This window comes from Lissotriton vulgaris, chromosome 4_1 (genome assembly GCF_964263255.1).
Source record: "Lissotriton vulgaris chromosome 4_1, aLisVul1.2, whole genome shotgun sequence".
Taxonomy (NCBI): Eukaryota; Metazoa; Chordata; class Amphibia; order Caudata; family Salamandridae; genus Lissotriton; species Lissotriton vulgaris.
In genome coordinates, this window is record NC_141691.1 from 988,969,208 (window position 1) to 988,982,479 (window position 13,272).

Here is a 13,272-nt window from a genome sequence, read left to right on the forward strand (position 1 = left end):
AAAACTTTTCCAGTAACACCTGTACACCAATGGAGGTCCTGGCCATGAGGACCGCATCGTCTGCATACAGTATTTCCGAAGCAGTCTCATCCCCACTTTTGGCAATCAGCCTTCACAGAGAGAGGGACTTGCTCTAACACATTAACATAAAGAGTGTTGTTGTACATGTAGAGCCAGTGCTATCAAGAGAAGGTGTTCCCTCGTTTGCATGGAAGGGTGACCTTCTGCAAATGAGGGAATCTTTTTGCCTTTGTGCCCATGCCATATTATAGAAGCAAAAACAACAGTTGATGGACAGAATGCACAACAATATCATACATTCACCCCAGAACAGAGATCTGGGCCAAAGTCCATCGTTTTTTTGCTCACCGAGCCACCCCAGTTCAGACATGGCCATTGGCAAATCAGCCTTCACCCTGTGCCTCATGGGAACAGTCCAGCCTGAACTGCCAAGCAATGTCTTCCCTGGACCGGAATCAAGCATCCTAGGACCGGTTTCTGGCTATCAGCCGGGATAGCTTGACTCGAGTGGCGTGGAGAGCACGGGACTCACGTCTGAGCAATTCCGTCCCACTCGGGGTGACAAATGCAAAAACAACAGTTGATGGAGAGAATGCAGAACAATGTCATACATTCACCCCAGTACAGAGATCTGGGCCTAAATCCATAATTTTTTGCTCACCAAGCCACCCCAGTTCAGACATGGCCATATATAAATCAGCCTTGACCCTGTGCCATTGTGCAACATTCCGTCCATCATCTTGTGTGTTTTGCTGTTCATCCTATGTGGTAAGGGTATGCCCAGACGTGGGTCCCGTGCTCACTAAGCCACGGGAGTAAAGCTATCCTGGCTGAAGACGGCTGATAGCCAGAAACCGGTCCTAGGATGCTTGATTCCGGTCCAGGGAAGACATGGCTTGGCAGTTCGGGCTGGACTGTTCCCATGAGGCACAGGGTCAAGACTGATTTGCATATGGCCATGTCTGAACTGGGGTGGCTTTGTGAGCAAAATAACGATAGATTAAACCCAGATCTGTGACTGGGGGTGAATGTTTTGCCATTGTGCAACATTCTGTCCATCATCTTGTGTGTTTTGCATATTATAGAAGCAGGCATAGATGCAAGCAGGCCCCTAGGAGGTGAACCAACAGTGAGCTACAAAAAGGTGACTCTTGTCACTACACCTCCTGAAGGCAGCCCTCCTGAGTGGTGAAAGGGGGTCCCATGGATCCCTCCAGACATCTCCTTGTAGGAAGGTTCAGTCACTCACTGCACCAGCTGGTAGTGGGATCTCGGGCCCATCTTTAAAGTGCAGGCTGGTTGCCACCTGCACTGTGAAACACAGAGCGCCTTTGAAGCATCCACTCCAAATTTTACTGAATGCACTGCCCTCAGGGAAGCACAAGCTTGCAGCTGCCCTGGATGCAGTGCATTCATTGTAACAGGGTGCACTGTCTGCGGCAGGCGCACTTGCGTAAGTGTGCACCATGGCACAAATAGGGACAATGCGTCCTTTCCATAATACATCCTTATGTGTCAGGAAGAAACTCAGCACAGATCAGGGTGGTCTATCATCTGATTTGTGTTAAGTTTAAGCAAAATAGGTTCCCAATCAGTTAACTCTACCAGTCTCTTCTGGCGGAGATGCAGGATGCCGATCGGGACGTCCTTCGCTTGAACCCACTTCTAGATTTCCAATCTACATTTAAAAAAAAATGTTTTTATTGATTATTAAAAAAAAAAAAAACAGAAATCAGAAATAACACTCCGGTGGAAGCCAGCAATAGTTACATACATTAGGTCCATTTGGTACAGGAGTATTAACATTACAATGACTGTTAGGGATCAAGGGGATTCCGGAGCGTCCAAATCTAGACTCGACGTAGGTGCCTCACAAATATCCCCGCGATCAGCATTCCACGCACCCCATATCTTCCCCCATTTACGCGGGCAGCCCCTAGCCAGGTATACCGCGCGTTCTCTAAACATGCACCAATCAAGATCATCCGCCCACTTCCCAATCTGAGGCAGCTGACGCGCCCCCCACAACTGTGCAATATTATGTTTAGCTACCATACACGCTAGCGTAACCCACTGCTTCTGACATTCATTAAGGTCTGTCAGTTCCCACACATTCAATAAAAATCTCCGTGCCTCAAGGCCCACCTCCATTCCCAGTACCGCCCTCATTTCCTCATGCACAGCCTACCAGTAAGATTGCACGTAAGAGCAATTCCAAATGATGTGCACCAGGGTACCCTTCTCGCCGCACTCTCTCCTGCACTCTCCACTTTCAGCCCGTCCAATTCGCACCAGACATGGGCCTGTCACTTAAGTCCTATGCAGTATTTTCAGCTGAACCAGGCGTAATCTCATTTGTATCGCCACGACTTTGGGAGAGGACACAGCCTCAGCCCAGTCCTCATCATCTAGTTCCAACCCATCTGCAGTCCACTGCGCCCTAAGCTTCACGAGGGGGTCCCCGATATTTTTACTCAGCTTCCGATAGATGAGGGATATGGTCTTCTCAGGCAGATGACCGTCTAGAACCTGGTATTCAAGGGGTGAAGCCTTAGGGAGTTCAGTACCCTTTGGGACATGCGTGACCAAGGCGTGTTTAACTTGCAGGTAACGGAAGTACTCGTGTTGATGCAGATTATACCGGGACGCCAAGGCCTCGAAAGGCAACATAGAGTCTGTCCTCCAGACGTCTTTGATCTGGGAGATGCAAAGAAGGTCCCATTTATCGAATCCCTTCGACGTCCACAAGCTCCCCAGCTTCTCCGAATTAAACAAAGGGGTGGATAGCGTGAGCCTCCCAGCCCACCCGGGACTCCTAGTGGCCACATGCCAGACCTTCACCGAATGAGCGGTCGGGCCAATCAATGGATATTTGCCCATCCTCGCATACAGTGCCCTTCTGATATCCCCACCGGGGGAAAGGTTCCGATCCATGGCGTAACCGGGATCACCCGGCACGCCGTAAACGATATGATTGATGGCGGCTAAATGCCACCATTGTACCACGCCAAGGTCAGTTTGTTAAAGGCTATGCGGGCTCCACCATCCCACAGGAGGTGTCTCTGCAATGACTCAATTCCCTTGAAATAGGAAGCGGGTACCGGGTCCATCGAGTTTTGCAAGGCGTAAAGGAATCTCGGCAAGGCCATCATCTTGAAGAGAGTGGCCCTACCGACCAAGGATAATGGGAGGGCGCGCCAGCGTTCCACGTCTATCTTACATCGAGCCAGCGGTACGGCCAGGTTACAATCGAAGCGTAGCTTGGGATCGAGTGAGACAAAAATCCCAAGATATTTAAAGCCCTCCGCCTCTACTCTAATGGGACAGGACCGCGGGAGATCAGGGTGGCCACCGGCTAATGTAAATATCACAGACTTGTCCCAGTAAATCACCAGTCCTGAGTATCTCCCAAAGACCTCAAGAAGATCTAGGAAATATCGGAGAGAGGTCCAAGGTTTTGTGAGGTAGAGCAGGACATCGTCCGCATAGAGGGAAATTTTGTCTTCCCACTCAGGCGTCCACCGTATGCCCCGTATCGAGGGGTCCCATCTCACCCAAGCCACCAATGGTTACATGGCTAGTGCGAAAAGCAGGGGGGGACAATGGACACCCCTGTCTGGCACCCCTACCCAGGGCGAAGTACTCCGACTTGCAGTTATTAACCACCACCCTAGCCAGGGGGAATGCATAAAGCAGCCGCACCCAATCTATGAAGTTCACGTCAAATTCCATCTTTGCCAACACCGCAAATAGGTAGGGCCACTCCACTCTGTCGAAAGCCATGGAGGCGTCTAGAGAGACCATGATCGCCTGTTCCTGCAGATGGCCGGCCGAACCCAATATGCTATTGAGTCTGCGCAAATTTAACGCGGTGCTGCGCCGCGGCATGAACCCTGACTGGTCCGGGTGCACCAGTGAGGAGATCACTTTCACCAGCCTGATGGCCAATAGCTTGGCCAGGATCTTGGGTTCGGCATTTAGAAGAGAAATGGGTCTGTAAGAAGAGCATACATCCGCAGGTTTGCCAGGCTTGTGAATAAGCACAATATTAGCCACCCGTTGGTCGTATGGGAGTACACCCCTGTCTCTATTGTCGGTGAACATAGCCTTCAGATAGGGAGCCAGTTTGTTAGCATTGAGTTTGTATAGTTCAACCGGAATGCCATTCGAACCAGTGGCTTTGCCGGATTTAACCTGATGGATAGCCTGTGCGACTTCGTCATCCGTGAATGCTGAATTGAGGAAATCACGGTCTTCTTCGGATAAGCTCGGCATAGTTATATCTCTGATCATTTCCTCATTATCGGCTTCAATGAATCTATCTCCCGCAGTATAGACCTCTTGAAAGTATTTAGCGAATTTATCTGTCACAGTCTGCGGGTTCGTAAGTCTACCCGAGGACAGACTCTCCAATTCAGGCACTAGTCGGGACGGTCGTGCCCCCGTTCAAGCCAGGCAATGAGCTTGCCCGCTTTGTCACCGTGCTCATACACGCGACTCTGTGTTGCATTGTGATGCGCTAAGGCTCCTTCCCTGGCAAGAATCCTATATTCCTCCTCACGAAGTCTCAAGAGGTGGAGGCCTGCCTCCGACGGAGACTCAGCCACCCGCCTCTCCTGGGATAGGACCTCCTCCTCCTTCTGGAGCAGCACGGCCAACCCTTCTTTCTTCTTCTTAGAGACAATGGATAACACCTCTCCTCTAGCCACCATCTTAAAAGCCTCCCATAGCAAACTGGGAGAATCAACTGAGCTGAAATTCTCAGAGAAATACAGATCAGACATGTGTCTCACCTCTTTAGCAATGACCGGGTCTTTCAGCCGCCATGCTCCTATGGGAGCTATCTTGCCCACAGCTGGAAGCTCCAGTGCCAGGCACAGCCAGAGCTGGGAGTGATCAGAGACACTCCTTCCCAGATGTCTGACCTCTGACACATACAGTACCATCGCCGCTGGGAGGAGGACATAGTCTAAGCTTGAGAGAGTGCAGCGTGCAGCCGAAACATGAGTGTAGTGTGTCGTGTTGGGATTACGGACACGCCAGCAATCAATCAGTCCCAACGTGCTCATAAAGTCAGACAACCATCTTTGCCCTTGTGGCAGCACCCGCGGGGGGGCCGATCTATCACACCATCCACCACTGAATTAAAATCTCCTCCCAACACCAGATGACCAAGGGAAAAGGTAAGGAAAATGGCCCCCAAGTCCCGGAACGTCTCAGCCTGAAGAGCAGGGGGGTCATATATCGATAAAAATGTGACTGTATGGCCCCCAACAAGTCCCGACACTCCAGAATATCGACCTCTCTGATCAACCCAGTTGCTTTCACAGAGAAGGGAAAGGAGTTTTTGAACAGTATCCCAACACCCCTAGAACTGGTCGTATAGCCAGAGTGTATTATCAGTTTGGAACCTCCTCTATGCATGGCCTTACACTTGTTCCCCACTTAATGTGTATCTTGGAGCAATACTACGTCTGGGGAATTCCTTTGGACTAACTGACTGACCATCCCCCTCTTGATTTTATCACCCAGCCCGTTAACGTTCCAGTTTAGCACCTTAATCCCCGATCCCCTGCAATCACGTCCCTCCGGACCCTTGTACAGCAAATAGCCAAACTACGTTTCCACCTGAGTAGAAAGTAAATCCTGAACCAAAACAAATACAAACTATACATACACCCATCCCCCCTCCCCCCACCCTGCACCCCTGCATTTGGCTACCGCCCCCCAACTCGCAGTGCCGCCCCATAATGAAACTAAGAACTATCTAAAAATAGATCGGAGGAGGATAACGGTGCCCCGCTTCCCCGCCTACCCTTAAATCTGAAGCTATCTCTGGGATATACAACCATAAAAATGGGAGTGAACCGAAGGCCTTCCCGCTCCGCCATTAGGGCCATGTCCGAATAAAGTTCTATATCGCCCGGAACCCTCATAGAGCTTCTTTTACTCCACCGTCCTGATCCCAGGGGGTTTTGCGGGCCAAGCTCTCAACCGAGTCAGATGCTATCTCAGGATTATCAAAGAACCAGACCTTCTCGTCTACCTCGACATGTAGCTTGGCCGGATACAGCATGGCATATTTGATGTCTAAGTCACGAAGTTTTCCGCTTGACCCCCCCCCGAAGCTCTGTCTCTGCCTCTGCACCATTTGTGTGAAATCGGGAAAGAAATTCACGGTTGAGTTCTCAAACTTAAGGGGTCCGTCGGTCCTCGACGTTTGCAGGATAGCGTCTCTGAAATTTAGGACCCTGATGATCATGGGCCAAGGTGGAGCCCCCGGTCGTGGCCTACCTCCGGGGATCCTATGGGCCCGCTCCACCGTGAAGAAGTTGCTGAGTCCCTTCGGCTTCAAGTGATTTCATGATTAAATCCTCCATGAACAAATCCGGGGCCTGCCCCTCGGCTCTCTCTGGTATCCCAATTACTCGCACGTTGTTCCGTTGGGCCCGTCCTTCATAATCATCCAGCTTGCGAGCCGCCATCTCGCCAGAGACCTTGAGGTCCCTCACTTCCCTCTGAAGCTCGGCCACATCATCAGTCAAGCTCGCCGTCTTGATATCGAGCGATTTGACCTTCTCTCTGGTCTTAGTAAGATCAGTTCTGATGAGGTTGACCTCGATGGTCACGGTATCTAGTTTGTGATCCAGTGACTCCACACATTTACCCAAAGAGGTTTCGACCCCTCGTATGACCGCCATTAGGTCAGAGAGTGTCGGTTCCGCAGCCTGACCGAATGACTCCCTTCCACCGTCCTGCGACCTCCCGAGGGTGACGGGGGAGCTCTTCGGCTGCGCATAACGGTCCATCTTGTTCGACTGGACAGTTCGGGAACCTCTGGTGTTCTTCGACTGTTGCTTATCGGCTTGGTCGCCATTTCAGGATGGAGTAGACCACAAGGGCACACACTACTCAGATATGTCCCAGTACTCCAGTGCCGGTGATAATGGCTGGAGTCTTGGTCACAACCAGATCTCCGTCCCTTCACTCCACTGCAGACGCTCGGGATCCAAGCGAGGCGTCTCAGGTCTAGGCACGAGTTGTACGATCAAACCAGAAGGAGTGATAGTCAATGCTAACGTACAGGCATGTCCCACTCCACTGGCAAGGGAAGTGCCAACTAGTCCGGTAGATGGAGTCGCGGACCGGCGACTTCCGGTGGCAGACCCGCTGTTGTTGCACTAGAGCCCGGACCGCCCACAACTCTAGGTCCCGGGCCCCGAGTCTAGAGGCCGCAAAGTTTGCATACGATGTTTCTCGGGCACCCGGGGGTCTTCAGGAAAACCGAAAACAGCAGTCATGTCCTCACTTGCTCAGCAACAGTTCCCCGTCACTTATTCTCAGGATCTCAGTCAGGATAGATATCGGGGTGGCGGGGTGCACAGGAGCCCTGAGCACACGCGGCCATCTTGGGCGCCGCGAAGCTCCTCCCTAATCTCCTTTGGCGATTTCCAACAAAGGGAAATGGCTCGTTTAGCTATTAAATGGGCCAGATCCATCAACATACACCAAATTATTTCACTTTTGGGTAATGACACAAGGCCCAGAATACAAATATTTGGGTCCAACAGCTGCATCTTGCCTGTCCAGGTTGAAAGTAAGTCTGTAAATTTAGTCAGAAGGTACCAAAACTAAGAAAAGACCACACCATGTGTATAAATGTTGCATCAGGACCAGAACCTCTAAGAAATGTGCCAGGGACCCTGTGGAATATTCTATGGAACCTTGTGGTGAGAATATGTATGGTGGAGATAACTGAGTTGTAAGAATTTTCAAATGGGAATTTCAGGAGATTTTCCGACATATTTAAATTGTTACCCATTTGACCACAGAGAGACTTGTTGATAAGTCATATTCCCAGCCAGCCCTAGGAGCAGAGAGGATTCCCAAGTAGGCAGACCAGTAAGAACTTTAAGGAATTGGTAATCATGTGACAGGCTTCATCCTATGTTTAAAGCATTGCATAGGGCAGCTTGTTTCCAGTTCTTCACATGTAGGATTCATCACAGATCTGATGGCTCGGCTCAAGGCTCCGCATTTAAAAAAAAGCTCAGGCAAGGGGAAGGGGAGGAGTTTGGCCCTCTTCTGAAATGCTACAGACAAGTTGAAAACAGTGAAATAGAAGGCTAACAAGAGGAACTTCACTGATTAAGAAGCAGTGGTTCAAGTGGTTCCAGACACCACTTTTTCCCAGATACTGATCTCTTTTTAACATTAAACAAATGTATGTTTGCATAGTGATCATACCTCTTTTCCAACACAATCTGTCTTACTAATTTAGGAATCATGTAGCTTTCTGAATTCCCGTCTACGCTTGGGATGAAACCTTCATTTTCTACAGTCTTTTATGTATCAAGTATGTTCACTGCACACCATTTCTTAGTTTTGGTCTTACACTAAGGCCCTGATTCAGAGTGGACAGGTAAAGTGGGGGATCTTTACTGCATCTGGTAAATACAGGTACCGTGGATTGTGGTATTCACAGGGTGGAGGTAAGTACATGCTATTCTGAGTTTTCCGCTGCAAAATGAAAATCTACATGTAGAATTGTTTTTTTCAAATCAACTGGAATATACAGCTTGATTTCCAAAGCAAATTTTGACCAGTTTTGGTCTGCTGAAATTTGTCAGTTACAAAATCCCAGGGTGCAGTGTTTACTGCAATTACTGGAATTTATAACTCTGAGCAAACTGGAGTATGCAGAAGGGAGAGGTGTGGCGTAGCAGCCAGAGCGGTGGAGTCCAGAGCGCAAGGCTCACGGTTCGATCCCCGGCAGCAGCTCTGCTCAGCATCATGTGACGCTGGGCAATAGCTCAATTCATCTCTTTGAGGGCCCCAAGCACCTTGAATCCTTAAGGGGTAATATGTTTATGCTTTACAAATAGGAATTATCATTATAAGGACCAGTGTTTACCACCTCACCTGCAATTAGTGCCTTAGACACACTTTCCTGTAGTCACACCAGGCTATACTTAATCACACAAGCAACCATCTTTTAAATAACATTTACTGCAATGGACTGTACCTGCTCCAAACCGCCTGTGTCCCCCACTGGATTAAGGTGGTTAATCATGAAGCTTAAAGGATCCAAGGATGTGTCGCGAGCAAACAGGATACTGAAGAAACTGGGAACACTCTGCCCATTCATCAGGTTATCATGGGCCTCCATCACTAGGTACAGAAGGAGGAACTTCACAGCTTCATAAAGTTTGTACTCTTTGTCCACGTCAGAAAATAGGCTGTTGCACATCATTTCTCTTTCTTCCCGGTCTTTGGCTCCAATGATCTCACCCCACTAAAACAAAGGAAAACAAACATGTCTGATAACTCAAGCCCCATATACAAGAAAAAATGGCACACACACTTCTTTTTCACTTTAGAAGTGATTTGTGTCTGGTCAAGCTATCTTGTGAAACACGCGAAGACCGGCTGGTCTTGTTTGCACTCTTGGTTGTCTTTGTACTTTGAATTTAAACCAGGCCACAGCATGAGCATGCCTGGCATGGTGACAACAGACCTCAGTCACTAGTCTTGTCAGCAGCCAGGACTTATACAGGACACACCCAGCACTTGGAATTAATCCCATTTGGGATATACGAGAAGCACTAGCTCAGTGCGGTCTTACACTAAGGCCCTGATTCGGAGCGGGCAGGGAAAGGGTTGGATCTTTACTGTACCTGATAAATACAATATCCTGGTGTGTGGTATTTACTGGATGGGGTAAGTACCAGCCATTCAGAGTTTTCCTCTGCAAAATGAAAATATACATGTAGAATTGTTTTCTCACATGACCTGGAATACACAGCTTGATTTCCATTGCAAATTTTGACCGGTTTGGCCCGCTGAAATTTGTCAGTTAAAAATTGCAAGGCACAGTGATCACAGCAAGTACTGGAATTCTGAAAATTGAGCTAACTTGAGTTTACATAAGGATCAGAGGTTACCACCTCACCTGCAAATAGCGCTCGAGACACCGTTCCTGTAAACAAACTTTGGCCAAAACGAGCACCTTGGTAAATTGGCAGCTCAGTCTGGAATGTAATTATTGAGCTACGTTCGGTTACTTTGGCTCAGCTCAAATTGAATGATGGTAGAGATCTGACAACCCCACATTAAAACATCTAATGGTTTAAAAAAGGATGCAACTTAGCCCCACTATAATTTACCATCACTAATCAGTTAGTCTAAAATAAACATGTTGACTCTCAAAAAGTTCATTAAAACAAGCAAAAACTCTAGTGCAACTTGAAACAGATCAGGAGAGATGTTTGGGGCCAAAAAAACAGCTGTTGGATACCAGTCCCTTATAACCATTCAACAGAGGATGTAGCCTTAGGGCTAGAGTGGTCGACCTCGGACCTGGGGAACCGGGTTCGAGTCTCTGCAGAGACCATCAACATCCTGGGATTCTGGCCATATCACTTAATCTCCCCATGCCTAACATAAATAAATGTGTTCATCTGTATCGAAATTGGTGCCCATGTAAAGCGCTCTAATACCCGATATCTCTGGGCTAGTTCGTGCTCTATAAAACTAAAAAAAAAAACTATATTGATCTACCACCATTAAATCAGTCGTTGAAAAAAAGATTAAGGTTTTCTCTTGTTTATAGAACACTTGCCCAATTCGAGAGATCATTAAAAAAAACTGTGAACCACCGACTCCAGTTATTAACATTGTTCAGGTTTTTCATATAATTGAATTTTGCAATTTATACGGAGCCAAGGAACAACATTGATAGCTTTATTACAGACATGTGTATAACATTGTGTAGTTCGAGGTCTGAGGAAATAGGAAGACGGTTGCTCTTCAGTCCTGACTTTACATAGAACATAACTGTTGACCTCGAGACATCATTTGCATGGTCTGTATTGCCCATATCCGTAATCACATCTCCTACTATATATTTGTATAAGATGATCATAACATGCATAAATAAAAAACAAAATAACGAGATTCAACCCAAAAAATTTAACAAAACAGTGAATCATGTGTCGTTTTATCGACGTTGTGCTACGAAAAAGAATTAAGCATATTCTTTGTACGCTGAATTGTAGTCTTTTGCGTGCATGAGTAAATAAGCGAAATTACTTTTTTGTTTTCGCTTGTTTTTATGGTGTGCTGTCCATTCGCTGTCCAATAATCCAATAATCAACTGAAGTATAGGGTTCGCTATCTATGCATCCCAATCCAGGTTCATACTTAGGGAGAGATGCTATATGTATGAAAGTATGGTATATTTATAGTGGATTTATCTGGGTGTTTCTGTGGTGTATGCTGATCTGCGTGTGTTATAGTGCTGTTCGTTTACCAGCGCTTTTCCAATTATATCGTTTTAGTGCTCTGTTGTGCTTGAGGGTGCAATGATTCGGTTTAAAATGTGCTAACACACAAAGGCCACATTTAGGTGTGCAGGGAACAATGGAGGGAGATGCTATTGTTCAGTGGAGAGGGATTTTGTAATCAGAGGAAATCCATATTAGAGAATATCAGTCATGTGCTGGGTGCATGAGGTAAAGGCTGGTTCTAATGCGCTGACAGAGAGAGTGTGGTGTGTCCAGGTCTGTAATCGTGTGTGCACCCTCAAATACAGCTAGTCACCAAAATTGCAGCCAGTATCTGAGAGATGTCAAGTGATGCTTCCTGAAGGATTTGCAGCCCATCCTGTGAGAAAAGGAGCATGGTGGGTAAAACATGGCACATAACGACCCTTTTAGAAATTACCATTACCTGAGAAGCTCCACAAATTGCAGTGCCTAACTGACAATATAGGTATTCAGCACAGTCAAATAAATGTGAAAGAAATCTTAAAAACTGTGTAAGGAGATATCTTGGAATTGGGACCCCTTCTTTTTTCTTTGGGGACTCGAAATGTGTGATATGTATGGCAGACAAGGGTTCCTAGGCCCCCTATCTTCTACAGCTGATCTGCAGCTCTGTCTCATTCATCACTGGCTGTGTCCACAATGTCTGGTGACCCCAGAAGTGTCTCCCTTGCTTGGCAACCTCACTATTTCATTGACAGTCTAACCATACGAGTTATCCTCTGACCTACCTCCCTGACTAGTATGATCCTTTAGTTCTTCCTCCCTTAAAATGCCACTAGCTTGACCGCTGTGCCACCTTGACTCATACCCTTCCCACTTCCCAGGATCTCCAGGTTACTGGAGGTTTACTGGTATTTTTGAACAACTAGAACCTGGTAAGTCCTGGTTTGGAGTAGGGGTTTGTGTTGGAGGGCATTCTGTAAAGAATTAACAGTCTCCTATGTCCTTTTATCTAGATGGTACTGAGAGGTTGTGTGCAAGTCGATGTCGATCTGAAGAACCATCAATACATGCGAAGCTGCTAGCGAACCAACAACGTTTCTATTGTTTCTCTAACCATCAGCCCCATTTCCCCTCAATCATGAGTGGGTGCTCTGAGTTCCTGTCACTCAGAAATGCATCACTCTCTACTGGCAAGGACTTGTGTATGAGCATCGGAATTCACCACAGGTATCTTTTACCATCTCGAACATCAAGCACCCTTTTTGCTGTAAACTTTCCTACCCCATTACAGGCCTTTTTGATGAGAGTTCGGCTTTTCCAGTGTTTGGTCAAAGCCAAAAATACTTTATTTGGTTTATAAAATCATAAAAGTAAACAATGCGGACAAACATAAATGGACAACAATAAAATATTCAATCAAGTTATAACAATAGCAGTAAAAAAGCCCTTGGGTGCCCTCCTATGTCCCCATACCTTATGTACCATTGGTACCATGTACCAGGTACTTAAAGGGATGCTAAAGATCTTGCTAATTGGGGAACAATTGCAAGTTACTTTATTGTGGGGAAAGAGTCCTGGCACTGAAGACATGGTTAGCAGGAACCCGGTGCACTTCAGTCAAAATTTCATTGACTTCCAGGCAAAAAGTGAAAGTGACCATGTCAAAAAGGGGAATTTTCCTATAGATAATTTATTATTCTCTTAAAGGTAATAATATTTTTGCCAATTCAGCAATTAAGAGTAGGATAAAACATTACCTATGCCCGTCTTTAGATCATAATATTACAAAAACATATTTTTACTAAGGGGATATAAATTACCAATTGCAGCAATATTAGGGTCATGGAAAGGTATTTCCAGAATTTGGATCATACTCTTTCCTTGTGCCCTGCTTTTACTGTGCCACAATGTAGATATCTGCTGCCCCTTTTTAAGCAGTCAGAAGTAAATTCTCAAAGTGACAGTCTTACTTTGTAAGAAC

At 46.9% G+C, this 13,272-nt stretch overlaps 1 protein-coding gene across 1 annotated transcript in view; it reads right to left on the bottom strand.

The window, feature by feature from the left end:
* The window catches only part of OTULINL (OTU deubiquitinase with linear linkage specificity like), a 327,060-nt gene that overhangs the window by 4,745 nt on the left and 309,043 nt on the right, over positions 1–13,272 (bottom strand). Inside the window, exon 7 of the mRNA XM_086965249.1 lies at positions 9,047–9,316. Within this exon, the coding sequence (XP_086821375.1) occupies positions 9,047–9,316 (270 nt within the window). The remainder of the gene's footprint in view (positions 1–9,046; positions 9,317–13,272) is intronic.